A 14,745-nucleotide genomic window follows, 5' to 3' on the forward strand; every position below is an offset into this window, starting at 1 on the left:
GCATCAAGCAACGAATATCCGAGGTGCATCTACTGTTTCCGCGTTGTTCAAACAAAGGTTTTGTCGTTCAACCTCTCTCAAGCTGACGGCAATGTTCATCCGCTTAAACTCCTCACAGTACCTAATGAGATGGCCGTTCGTTTACAGATCCAGCACGGCATAGTTACTGTCTCTCTTCGAATTTCATCAGAAATCTGTCCGCGTCATGAAGATGGACGAACTCCTTCTTTCGGGAATTTCCTTGCCACATCCGCGCAGGCTCGCGCTCGCTTAGTGACAACGTCGAGAACTCCGTCACCTCCGACACATCCGAAACGATGTCATTTGTGAAGTTTGTGAACATTCGCAACGGACCGTCCGCCTTCCCGCGCTTATATCGGACCTGATTCAGTTTGTAGCTCGGTGGAAACTTGTCAACTATCTCCTGCACCAGCATCGGATTGTTTAGATGGTCGCAGAGTCCCGACGTTTCAAGATGGTCGCATAACTGTTTCACCGTTATCCTGAAGCTGATAAACCTCTCCAATCTATCTGCACTCGGTGACGGCGCGTACCTCACCTTCGACAGCAACGTTCTGAGCAGCTTCTTCGGTTTTCCGAACAGATTTAGAAGATCCCTGATCACATCCGCAGCAGAATCCGGCAGCACTAGCTGACTCCTGACCGCCTCGAGTTCGTCACCCTATAGACAGTCCTGCAAACGCTTCAAATTCTCGAGGTTTGAGAACCCGTAGGCTGCAGTCGTGTACTCAAAGCTGCTGATAAACATCGGCACAACTTCTGCTTCCCCTTTAAACTTGGGAAGGTTCTGAGAGACTGCTTTGCGAGCAGCTAGCTGATCTTTTGTGATACAACCAACGATACACCCCGGCCTGTTTCCTTCTCCGCACCTTTGAAGATTGTTGCAACTGCATCTACTCGGCGGGACCTCCGAAACTTCACTGTCGCTCACATCTTCGTCACTTCGATCGAATTGACCGGCTTATCCAGCAGCACCTTTGGATAGGCTCCGCGATAATCCAGCATCCAGTCTTCCACCTTCTGTTCCGGTTTTGAGGCAGAAGCACCGCCGACAGCTCCATGCTCTAGCTGCCGTAGCTCCATTTCACGCTGCGCTGGTAACTCCTTCTCACGCATCCCCCACTCTAGCTTCATCCGTCTCTCGATCAACATGTTTCGAAGCGAAAACAATGGGAACACCTATGACAATCCTATTCTAGTGTTCTGTATCTAATTTCCGCAGCTCTATCTGCTTTACAAAGGCCATCTTCATCGCTAGATGTTCCTCTTCCAACTCAGTCAGGTCTAAGATGGAACAGTCAGGTCTAAGAGCTCCTCGATCGGGCCCTACCGTTTCCCGATCAGAAACACATATCAGAAATATTTCAAAATTATAGCTCGCATTGTTATTTGTTATAAATTTCTGTTATTTTAACTACTAACGAGACCTAATTTATAGCACAATATGCTACAAAAATTGTGTTCTGTTATAATCTTGTTATTTCATTCTGATCGGGTTATCACACGAACCAGGGCTACTCAGGGCGGACTTCTTACCGCGCTTCTTAACCGTAGCCTGGTGAGCATCGCGGACAACTCCAAATAACGTTCGCCACCTCTTGGCTGACACCTACGTACGAGAAATGAGCCCAGTGCTGACATTCTTCGCATTGGACCCAATCGATGTCACCGGATTGCAATACAGACACTTTTCGTGCTTTGAAGGAAAAGGAACATTTTGATTTTGTTTGGACGGCAGGCGAATACAAGATTTTTGAAAATCCACCTTTCTTACTGTGCAGGTTAATCTGCAATCTAAATAATGTATCTCCTTGCTCACAAATTCAAATTTCCTACTCCTAATTACTTTACCATAGAAACTAATTACTTTACCATAGAAACTTAGAAATGGTTTTCATTCTGCTTTCTTTCTTATGCTGTTTGTTTACTTCTCTGACCGTTCTATCGTTCTACATTCTCGATGCACTTAGTCTGTGAACCATTTGGTGAAATTTTTAACTTTTGGTTAAAATCTGACACTTCGAAAGTTATTTGCAAAATAACCCTACTTTGGAGCATGGTTAAAATTGACAGAGCGATAGTTAAATTTGACAGCTCGGAGATTAAAATTTTGCCCATAATGCAGAATAAAAAGGTGGAAACATTTTCTGTACCTAATTGTGGTTGTCAATATTTTTCAATACAAAATTAAGGGATAAAGATGGAAACGATAACGTGTTGTGTAAAGATTTGTTTGGGTTATTTCATGATGTGGCTGACATACTTAATGTAATTTAAAAAAAAACTAATTTTAAAATATCGACAAATGTTCACACCTCTACCAATTTTTGGTCATCGCAGCTGTCAATTCTAAATAGCTATCCATATTGCAATTTTTGAAATGGTTCGCTCTCTCGGTTAAATTTTTCCATTCAAGAGAAAATAACTTTCGAACTGTCAAATTTTAACTATAGGTTAAAAAAATTGCCAAATGGTTCACAGCCTTAGTCGTTTGTTAGCATGACAGTTACTTTGTAGCATCTGTCAATTCAACACGGGTGCGACGGTGCAACTGCCAGTGATGCCAGAACATTACCTTAAAATAGGTTATGAGCTATAACGTCGAAATCTGTCAACCGATTTGCGAAAACTTTTGTTTTTTCAAACGTACATTTTGGTAATAGTTCCAACTTCAAAAGTAACACAAACAGTTTAGAAAATTGCACGAAAGAATATTAAGTAATGCACCCAAAAACTCACCTTTCTCATCTCCTCAATGGTCGGATCGGGCTGTACCACGTCATAGAAAGGCAGCTGGTACTCGTCGTAGATGCCGCCAACGTTGCACCGTCGCGCAATCTCCCACAGCACTAGCCCAAACGCGTACACATCGGCGCGCTTGAAGGAATCAAACTGGTTCACATTAATCGTTTCATCCAGCACTTCCGGAGCCATGTAACGTTTCGTGCCCACCCGATGTGTGGAGTGGATGTCTACCGTATCGGTGGCCACATTGTGTCTGACCGCCAGGCCAAGATCACCAATGCAGCAGGAGAAGTTGGATTTCACCAGTATATTTTTGGACTTGAGATCCCTGTGGGCGATGGCAAGTTTTCCCTGAGTTCCAACAATATCCATATGCAGATGTGCCAATCCCGTTGCAATCGAGTACGCCATCTCAACCATAGTCTTTGTGTCAATGCAGCGAGCCGTCAGGAAGTCAAACAGCGATCCATTCTCGTGGTAGTCCGTTACGAGCCACAACTGAGTCCAGGTGCCGTTGTCTGGAGGGTAAGTAAACAAAAGATGAGTCTATCACTTACCACAGCACTTCTAACAATCTTGTTTATTTTCTGACCGTTTATCACACGAACCAATCCCTATCGCCCACACGCGTGCTGGGAACAAGCAGTTATGCTGTTCAAACACCCGTTCCCCTACTAATCACTCACCTTTATTATCGGCGGCAATGAATCCGAGTATGTTCTCGTGCCGCAGCATGATGGTCTGGTAGATTTCCGCCTCCCGGAACCAGGAACACTCCTCCCGACTGGAGAAAATTTTGACGGCAACATTCTCACCGCGCCATTTGCCAAGCCACACCTCGCCGAAGCGACCCTTGCCAATGACCTCCACCAGCTGGATCTGGCGGGCAATCGATCTTTGCACCAGCAGTGGCAAACCGGCTAGCGTGCAGAAGGAAGGTAAATTTAATAACGGTACGTTAGGTGATTAATTATGTTGTGTGGTTGTTAAAAAAAAATATAAGATTCTTGTAAAGATTCAGGTAAAACATTGAACCACTTACCCGAACCCGATCCGGAGGTGGTCATTTCGATAAAGTCCTGAATTGTCGGATGTCCGTTCAGAATAGGATAACTCGCACCGCAAATAGAGTCCTCGGGAAGGATTTGCCTTGCACCGCTGTTTCGCTTTCTTCGGCGCAACATGACAAACATCAGGCTGGCACAGGCAGCAAAGGTTATCACACCTCCAACGGCTAGCAGGATCATCAGGACACTATCCAGCTCCTTAACCTCGTGGGCTGTCGTGTTCGAATGCGGCATTTTCAATTATCCCCAAACCACGAGGTGCCCAGGTAACGTGTCGTGGAAGAAAATTAGTTTCCAGGTACAAACAAAAAAAAGTTGAAAGAGAAAAGTTTTATTAAAAAATCTGCTGTATAAATCAAAGTTTATGCAACCCAATGGTTCGTTGGGATGCAGTGAAAGAAGAGAAAAAATCAGGACTTTGTTTGGAGAAGAGGACGAGTAATCGCAAATCCTGTTTCGCTAGTTAGTGAAGCATAAAATGAACTGCAAACTTAGAGAGCAAGCATAACATAAGCACATAGGAGGGATTAGTATCATGCACGAGTGTTATTACGACCACCATCACCCCGAAGCAGAAGCCACCGAACCAGCTGGGAGGAGCATAGCAAGACCAGGAATAAAGTTTCCCATCAATCGACGCTACCCTCCTTCCGCTGGGCATGAGAATACAAGCACATATCAACATATAACTCGAAAAACAAACAACTTGAAAAGCACACACACGAAAAAATATGCTATTTTACATTACTATTTCACATGCAATGTTTAGTAGAGGTTGGAGCGATCAATAAAAAATGAGCCCGTGCAGCAATAGTGGAAGCACCCATCCACCCGTCTTCGAAAGGATGCAAAGCTTAATAACTATTTATTTTTATTACTGTCATGCATAGTGAAATACTGGATACTCAACGAAAGCAAACTGGTAGCATTCGATAAAGTGTAGCAGTAATGAGCAATCCCGCGCAATATGCGCATATTTTTTGCACAATGTAAAGTACACTTTATAGTAGATGCGACAGTGCGGCTTATAGGCTACCTTTCAAAAAGGCTCAATAAAGAATGCTGGAAGTTGAAAAATGTATTTATCTCTAAAGTGGTTAATCCGATTCATGATGCATTTTCATATGACATTCTAAAAAAATAGTCTAGATTTTTCAAACCATCCAAAGTTTTATGCGGATTCCTGATTGGTTTACGCCGGGATTGCGGCTTAAACGCAACCCTCTATTCCGATTCATTTGAGCTGGAAGTTTGGCAGAAGTTGCCAACGTCCGTCTGGTTGGAATGGGATAATGTGCAATGCTACTTAATCTAAAGTCTGTCCACAATATTACATGGAATTATATATTAGCTATTATATTATATTTTTTGTCGGAATATATGTCTACATGTAGCATGAAATATCAGCATCTAGTGTCAAAACAAACGAAAACCGCTAAAAACAAATTTAAATTTTATTTAGTTCCAAGGACTTTGAAAAAAAAAATTGGAAATAAAAAATTTTATTGTAATGCCTTATGATTTCAAAAAAAAATTCCCAATGAGCTGGGCTTGGGAGCAGAACAAATAAAAAGATGGCAAGGATTTAGGGTTCCAACTAAATCATTGTGAAGAAATTGTTGAAAAAAATCGAAACGGGAGTCCAGTTTTGTCAAATTATTAAAAATAACCTCTTTTAGGTGAAGATGGCTATTTTTTATCGAATTTTTTCAACGAATAATTATCGAATACGAAACAATCTGCACTCACGTTAAAAACCCTACGAAATCAGGGAAAAGATCTTGTTGCCACATTTCTTCAATTTTGCTTGATAATAAGGTCATTAAATGAAGATTAAAATTCTTCTTTTTTACATAGACCCGAAAGAGCTCAACTATCTAAATATAACCTTGTCCAATTCTAAAAACATAGGAATGCCTTTAATTAATTTCCTATCACAGTCAGATCGCAGTAGGCATAAGTGTCAGACACGAATATGACGCAATAGCCCCAAAATTATTCGTTGTGAGGAAAATCTGGACAATTTAGGGGGTTGATATTTTTTTTCATTTCGATTATAGATGTTTTAACCTTTAGGTCATTAGCCTCTTTTCTCAGGTTCCAAAAATCTCGTTGAAAAAAATTCGGACCTTATGTGTGGAGTTGGGAATCAAACCCAGATGAGCTACATACAAGGCAATCCATTTATCAACTACGCTATGCCTAGGGTTGCCACCTCGGGAGAGACGTTGACCCGGAGATTTTTACTGACCTGAGGGTGGAGGAATTTAAACCAAAGCCAACAAAAAGTAGAATCAAAGCGATTGCACGATATTTTAGACTTTAAGCTATCTGTACACGAGGCGATAGGGCACGCGTTCCAAAAAATATTCACTATGGATTTTGTTCTATCGCGTAAAAAACCTAAGTGTATATACTTTTTCATTCCTTCTGTAATTTGTCATGAAATTTAATCCTGGTTGATTGGAAAATTATCAAAACTACCTCACAATCACCTATAGAGTGATCTCGTCTATATCGTCAAAATAAAGCTGTAAATTTCTCAAGTTGATTCACGGTTTTGTCGGTTTTATTAGTGTACAGTTTCTCTTCTCCGGCTAAGTGCAAATAATACAAAAGCACCAGCCATTCTCGCTGCGGAGGATAAGTCGAACGAGCATTCCTCTGATCCACAACTAACAGAAGAAGGAGAAGTACTTTGTGGTCTCGGTAATTCGTCATCAGACGTTCCAGCAAGGGGGCAAAATTCACCCCCATAGCCAACAGTTGGGGGTCACTGCAAGAGCAACAACAACACCGGAAGCACTCGTTTTATTTAGCCATTCAGATTAGAACAAACCCGCCATCCCTTGATTCAGCTGCAGATAGGCACCACCAACAACGAAGTGATTTCGTAAAATTGCAGGAAAAAAACTTTTGAGCGACTCAATGTACGCAAAATTTTAATTGCAACATATAGCGAAATATTATTTTCCTTAAGCTGTAAAAAATTGATTTGTTTTTCATTTTCGTTGTTTTGCGATTTGGTGGACCCGTTTGAACCAGAAAAATAGTACATGCACCATACACTTTTGAAACATTTAGAAAAGAATCAATTAAATTCAAAAAAGCTTAAATCATCAATTTTTCAACCAAACCCGGAGAAATTGATGTAAAATCCGGAGGCCCGGAGATCGCTCCTGAAAACCGGAGGCTCCGGGTCAAACCCGGAGGGGTGGCAACCCTAGCTATGCCCGACCCTAGAGGATTGATAGCTGGAATGGCGACTGATAAAGTTGGGTCAGAACTTCACAAGAATATGCAACTGAATGGCAAATGTCTGGGTGGTGCTCCTTGGTTCTCCTTCCACAACTACACATACCTTGCCAAATCACCAACTTGCGAGAAAATATATCTGCAAATTTTTCGCAATGGCAAGCTTTTGAACCAGGATTGTGTTCCAAAATTCCGTTTAACGTATGTGCCCTGGCACAGTTTTTTTGCAACCAGGTTTCGGCCCTTCATTCGGTTGAGATAGCAAATAGCTGACATGCTACGACTGAAAACCTTCTCACCCACAGATCCACTTAACTGTCCTGTTCGCTACGGTGAATCTTTCAACCAATCCACGCCCGGTGGTTGAACGATTCTTTTAAACCGACCCATCAATCTTTATTGATGATTCCCGGTAATATATTCACTTTCTACATTCGATTTGTTTTGCGCGATCGAGCGTTTGCATTTTTTTCGAAGACGTGCCTTCCGGATCAAAACGCTATCAATCGCTTCTCGGTACCGCAACTAGAGGCGTTATACATAATAAATAAAAAAAGGCGACAAGATTCAATTTATTTTTAATTCTGATTTAATTGCCGTCGGCCTCTGTCCGCAGTGCCTATCGCCGATGTCAGAGAGGCTCTACTATCTGAACCCTAGATATTGACCCATCACCACATGGACCGGGACCAATGGTTTTACTTTCTTTCTGAAGAAAGACGTTCCCTGAAATATTTCACCTCAGAGAACTACAACGAGATCGACTCTAATTGAACTCAGACCGACTGTGGTGAGAAGCAGCCACACCACAATACAATCACAACACAAAACAGTAAACTGCCTGGTTTCTTCACTCCCGAACCCTACTGATAAAACCACACTGGGCTAGCAACAAAAATATTCTTTAGGTTTAGCTCCCTGTACAATGGTTCATCTATGTACGGAGAATCACCAATTCGGATAAGCAATTGCATTACTGCAGAGCAGACACATATCAAATGATATGAGGTTCCGTAATCGGATTTACAAAGATCATTAGAAAAATGCTCAGCACCCTGAATAGTATCCATGTGATAATTGAGTTTATAATGTCCAGTCGGTAACATGACTAGAATACTGCAATTGTGTTTGGAAAAATGCAACAGGCGCTTTGGCATTTTCGAACTCACATATGACAGAGAAAGGTTTTTTTTGGAAGCAAGTTTGCAAGCTACTCCAATGGTTTACATGTTTTGATGCATCCCAAGAACGAATTTTGTGCTTAATCCTATTCCTCGTAGACTTAGATGGATCAAAACTTTAAAGCGCCCATTTGACAGATTCGGTTGTCATAACGCTTCAAGGACATGTCCAAGAATTAGAGCTACCTGAAAAGAACGTAGTGGCAGTCCTCGGTGATCCGTCTTCATCTTCATCAGATGAGTATCCAAATAACTTGCTGAGTCTAGCAATTTCGGCATCTCACCAGGGGATTCGTCTAGAAGCATGCAAAACTCGGAGCGAATAAGCTTCTTGTTTGTTGCTATTATAAGTTATCCATGACTTCATCTATGTCACTTAGAATTTCAATCGTTGGAAATACCCGTGAACCTAGTCGCCATGCGCTCTTCGAAGAGGTATGTCACTTAGAATTTCAATCGTTGGAAATACCCGTGAACCTAGTCGCCATGCGCTCTTCGAAGAGGTTCCAATTCGTAGATTTGCGATTATGACATGTAACGGAAGACGTTTAAATAATCAAATAATGACGGATCAAACTCGTTCGTACCTGCCAGTTTGCAACTCATGCACAATACTATCAGAGCAGAGAGTTACATCTAACACCTGTTGCCTGTCAGACCTTGCAAATGTTTCCTCTATCCAGTATATGCAGATTTGTACTGCTTATATATTCCTTCAATTCAGTGTCTCTTAAATTGATATCTGAGCTGCCCCAAATTATGTGGCGGGCATTTGCATCACTACCAATTATGAGTGGAAACCCACTTCCATCACAATATGCTACAACCCCTTTGAAATTATCAGTAGGTGATGATTCATGATGCGGCAAATATGTCATCAAGAGTCATCGAAAGTTGTAAGGTCGGAAATAATCACTATCCGCACGAGGCGTTTCACATGGATTTGTCATGTCAGTTTTGTTGAAAGCTCTGCATTCGTATCTTAAGTAGCAATCCAACATTGAAGTTTGCTTTACGTAAATACGGTTCCTGAAACAAAGCTGTGAAAGCTTTTCCTTCCTGAAGAAAGAAAAGGCGGGAAAGATTCATAGGGGGGGGGGGGGGGGGCTAACGAGAAGACAAATCTTCAAATCTGGTATCTCTGCCTAGTGCTTCATTTGGTTGAATCATACTAGTTCGGAATTCAGTTGCTAGGGCGGCCCTGTTATCAATTTTTAAATAAAGCTAGATGAAAGATGTGGTGTCTTCGAGAAAAATAGGTCCTATCATTTTAAATATATCTTCCGAAGCTGCCAACTTTGTAGATCATGTTTGCTTCGAGATAGAGCATGTTTCGGTAAAACATTCTCCTTACAGATTATGTTTTCAAAAATGCGCCATATTTCAAAACCTGTAGGACCTACAAAGTTAGTATCTTCTGAAGATATACTTATAATTACATAACATATAACTTTGTCGTGGGCACCATCTTTCTATCTCGTTCCATTAAAAAGTTGATAACAGTTCGCCCTGGCGACTCAATTCAGAACTAATATGAAGTGATCAAATAAAGCGGTAGATGCCTTGCAACAACTATACCAAATACACCATAACTCCAAAACGAAAGATAAGGAAAAGACGTGTACATTATGGATTACCCGCTTTTGTACGCTAGATACCCCAGGATTACCCCCTAGAACTACGAAAATGCTCGTGAATTGAAAGATAGTTCATATAATGATCTTATTTTTTCTAGACAACATGGCTCAATGAAAAAATCGTGTATTTTAACAATAAAAAGAATGTTATTTTTGGAAAGGCAGAAGTTTTTTCCCATTTCCTGTAAAAAAATGCAAGATGAGGGTTAGCCCCCTTTGGACGCCAGCCATTCATGCCAGCCGACATCAGTGTAGTATATACAGGTTTGGCTAAGATGTCGCTTTGGTATTCGTAAGAAGAATCCTACATGAGTGGTGTGAGTGATCACAGAATAAATTGACTTGCTTTCGCCATATCGTTCGTTCCGCTTCCATTGAATCGAGTGAACTCCGACCACAATTCGTATCGACTCATCGCAATGCTATCCTGTATTCGGAAGTAGTTCAAGAAAATGATCCTATCCCGCTTCGACAATTGGGTCGAAGCAAATGGCTTACTGTCAGATACACAATTTGGCTTCCGCAAAGGCAAAGGGACGAACGATTGTCTTGCGTTGATCTCAACAAAAATTCAAATGTCCTATGCTAGCAAAGAGCAGATGGCATCAGTGTTCCTAGATATTAAGGGGGCTTTTGATTCAGTTACGATCAACATTCTTTCAGAGAAGCTGCACCAGCATGGTCTTTCAGCGACTTTAAACAACTTTTTACTAAACCTGTTGTCGGAAAAGCACATTCATTTTTTGCATGGTGACTTATCGAGATCACGATTTAGCTACATGGGCCTTCACCAGGGCTCATGTCTAAGCCTCCTTTTATACAATTTCTATGTCAACGACATTGATGAATGTCTTGACAATTCCTGCACGTTAAGGCAATTTGCAGACGATGGCGTGGTGTCTGTTACGGGACCCAAAGCTGTCGATCTACGGGACCCAAAGCTGTAGAATACCTTGGACAATTTGTCTGCTTGGGCTATTAAGCTGGGTATCGAATTCTCCACGGAGAAAACTGAGCTAGTTGTATTTTCTAGGAAGCGTGAACCAGCACAACTACAGCTTCTATAAATGGGTCAAACTATCGCTCAGGTCTTCACTGTAAAATATCCAGGGGTCCGGTTCGACTCGAAAGGTACTTGGGGATGCCATATTCGGTATCTGAAACAGAAATGCCAGCAAAGGATCAACTTTCTTCGTACAATAACCGGAACATGGTGGGGTGCCCACCCAGGAGACCTAATTAGGTTGTATCAAACAACGATACTGTCGGTAATGGAATACGGATGCTTCTGCTTTCGTTCCGCCGCGAACATACATTTCATCAAACTCGAAAGAATTCAGTATCGTTGTTTGCGTATCGCCTTAGGGTGCATGCAGTTGACCCATACGATGAGTATCGAAGTGCTGTCGGGCGTTCTCCCGTTGAAAAATCGATTTTGGGAACTCTCATATCGATTGCTCATTCGATGCTATATATTGAACCCGGTGGTGATTGAAAATTTCGAAAGGCTTGTTGAGTTCAATTCTCAGACCCGTTTTATGTCACTGTACTTTGACCACATGGCGCAAAATATTAATCCTTCTTCTTAAAATCCCAACCGTGTGCATTTCATAAATACTTCTGAATCTACTGTTTTCTTCGACACATCCATGAAAGACGAGATTAGTGGAATTCCAGACCGCATACGCCCACAAGTGGTTCCAAACATTTTTTATAATAAATTCCGAGAAGTCGAGTGTTCTAAGATGTTTTTAACTGACGCATCAAACCACGAAGGGTCCACTGGCTTCGGTATTTTCAATCAAAAGTTCACCGTCTCCTACAAACTCAGAGACCCCGCTTCAGTTTACGCCGCAGAACTAGCTGCAGTATACCCTTGGAGTCATCGACACATTACCCGCAGACCATTACTTCATTGTCTCGGATAGTCTGAGTTCTATCGACGCTATTCGCTCAATGAAACATGGAAAGAACTCCTCGTATTTTTTGGGGAAAATACGGGAGCTACTGAGTGCTTTATCTGACAAATCTTTCCAGATTACCTTGGTGTGGGTCCCTTCTCATTGCTCCATTCCGGGTAATGAGAACCCTCGAAAGTTGGCAAACCTCGAGGAGCAATGGGGAGCTAGGTGGCTACATTCGATAGTCCCTAAGGTATCGACGAAACCTTGGTTCAAGGGGATGGATGTGGGTCGTGACTTCATTCGTGTGATGTCCCGACTCATGGCAAACCATTATACGCTGGATGCACATCTCCGGCGTATTGGGCTCGTGGAAAGTGGTATCTCACTCGTGGCGACGGCTATCACGATATCGAGCACATTGTCTGGGCGTGCACCGAGTACAGTTTCGCCCGGTCTCGGCTTATGGACTTATGTATATATATATATATATATATATATATATATATATATATATATATATATATATATATATATATATATATATATATATATATATATATATATATATATATATATATATATATATATATATATATATATATATATATATATATATATATATATATATATATATATATATATATATATATATATATATATATATATATATATATATATATATATATATATATATATATATATATATATATATATATATATATATATATATATATATATATATATATATATATATATATATATATATATATATATATATATATATATATATATATATAGCCATAATTTCTCCTTAGTTTAATTTAAAAAAAAATCAATATGTAATCCCCTAGTTTTAAGTAATTTGAAATGTAAAACAAACCAAGATTGGCACCTTTAAGCTAACGCAAACCTGCCTTATCAAATAAACAAATTGAATATAAAAAAACCCCTGAAAATATCCATATTGCTAATGTTACAGTAAATTTATCCAAACTAAAGTCGCCCATTCCGAAAGTATCCATATTGTGGAGGTTACATAGTTGGTAAAAACTGTTCGATTAAAAATTCGAAAATTCGAGGAGGATTGATTTCATCTGGTTTTCACAATGTTTGAATTCAATCTCGTACCGTCATCGGGGGTTACTTTAAACCACGGGGGATACTTTACGCCAAAATTAAAGAATGATACTTGAGCTTCTTGTTCAAATTTAAAGTTATATTTTTACAAAAGCCAAACATAGTATTATTCGCTGATTCAACACATATATAAAAATTGGATATAGGTTTAAGAAAATGCTTGCAAGTAATCGTAGTATGCGATGAAACTGAAACATAAAATATAAATCTTTATATTTGATCTAAAATTAATGCTTATTTTGGGATTCTAATTCAAAGCAGATTAATTAGCGTACTAGTTTGAAAAATAACAGTAATCGATAATTCGCAAGTTGAGTAATGTAGTAGCAATAGAGCAAACATGTAAAATCACTATCGTGTCTAGAAGTATTTGAACTATGTGTTTTGAAGCAATTTGTTGTGGAATGACAGAAAGAGCAGCGGGGAATAGTTCTACAGTGTAGGCGAATGACTTCATGGTTAAAACCTTGCAAACAAAACAAAAAGATCCTCTTTGTTACACTTTAACGACATTCAAGTAGCTAGAGATTAGCCATAGTACTCAAATCGGTTCTCACGGTAAAGATGGACAAGTCTGTCTATGCCAAGAGACATGCTGGTGAACACGAGAGATTCGTAGTTATGCTGCCTAAGATCGACCCTCATCAGAAGAAGGCAAAAGTTAAGCCCGTAAGATATTAAACCTGTTCTAAAGACCCTGCCACTTCTAGTTTTCCGATCTGTATACTTCACATCCTTGCTCTCACTTGAGTACTATGGTTCTAATTTTCATAACTTTCCCTACCCAGTAATCTCTAGCTAATTGAATTTCGTTAAAATGTAAAAAAAAGAAAATGTGACTAACATAGTCGAAATAAAAAAGGAAAAAAAGAAAAAAAAAAAAAAAAGAAACTCAGTATATTGGAAATGGATATCTCATAAAAGATGCATGAACTGACCTGACCATTAAATATAACACTACTATTCGCGTTTCTGTTGGAAAAGCCTTTGCACACCGGAACACAATTAAAACTAATTTTAGAAAAACACTAAAACAATTCATAAGACTGAATGAAAAAGTATACCATGAAGAGCGTTTTTCTCAGTTTGCTGTTTTTCATTGTAAGACTTATTGACTCTCCAAAACAAGGTTATTGGATGCGTGGTACGCAGTTTTTGAACAAACCTTTATATTTTCACGAACACGACATTCATTTGCACACATAAATAACGAGCTTAATCCATAACAATAAATCAAGAAGTTAGTATCATTTTGGAAAAAAACTTCCTGTGGGGGCGACTTTACGCCTATTTTTAGTTCTTTAAATCTCATGGTTAGTCTTGTTTTTCCAAAAGTTCTTTTCACTGGTACCGTAAACCGGGGTGACATTGATCACTTTTCGAAGTAATCATTACATATTTTGGACGTAAAACATATTTCAAGTTTAATATTTTTAAACTATGTACTGATGTATGGAGAACAAGCTTGGATGGTTTTAACCTAAAATTGGCCGCTTGCAGCTATTTTTCCAAAAAATAATTTCAAGTTGAAGTTCGTTTTCGTATTCCGGGGTGACTTTGATAACCTACATGTTTACCCACATTAAGTTATTGATGTCAATGATTTTCATTCAAATGTTTGTTTAAACTCTCTCTGGAAAGATACTCATTGTTAAATAGATGTTAATTGGTATTATACAAAGCATTTCAATATACTGTAAAATTCGAGTAACAAAAATTCGTACAATTTGTGTCCAATTAGAATAAAAGATTCAGAAAACCTTTAAAACTGCTAAAATAGTTTTATTTCAGTTCTTTA

General features: G+C 39.7%; 1 protein-coding gene across 2 annotated transcripts in view; it reads right to left on the minus strand.

The window, feature by feature from the left end:
- Positions 1–14,745, minus strand: part of LOC131683094 (TGF-beta receptor type-1) — a 179,702-nt gene that overhangs the window by 26,225 nt on the left and 138,732 nt on the right. For both annotated transcript variants that reach the window (XM_058964912.1, XM_058964911.1), the window contains exons 5-7: positions 3,809–4,045; positions 3,453–3,686; positions 2,761–3,284 (exon numbers count right to left, since the gene is read on the minus strand). In XM_058964912.1, the coding sequence (XP_058820895.1) occupies positions 2,761–3,284; positions 3,453–3,686; positions 3,809–4,045 (995 nt within the window). The remainder of the gene's footprint in view (positions 1–2,760; positions 3,285–3,452; positions 3,687–3,808; positions 4,046–14,745) is intronic.

Source organism: Topomyia yanbarensis, chromosome 2 (assembly GCF_030247195.1).
Source record: "Topomyia yanbarensis strain Yona2022 chromosome 2, ASM3024719v1, whole genome shotgun sequence".
NCBI lineage: Eukaryota > Metazoa > Arthropoda > Insecta > Diptera > Culicidae > Topomyia > Topomyia yanbarensis.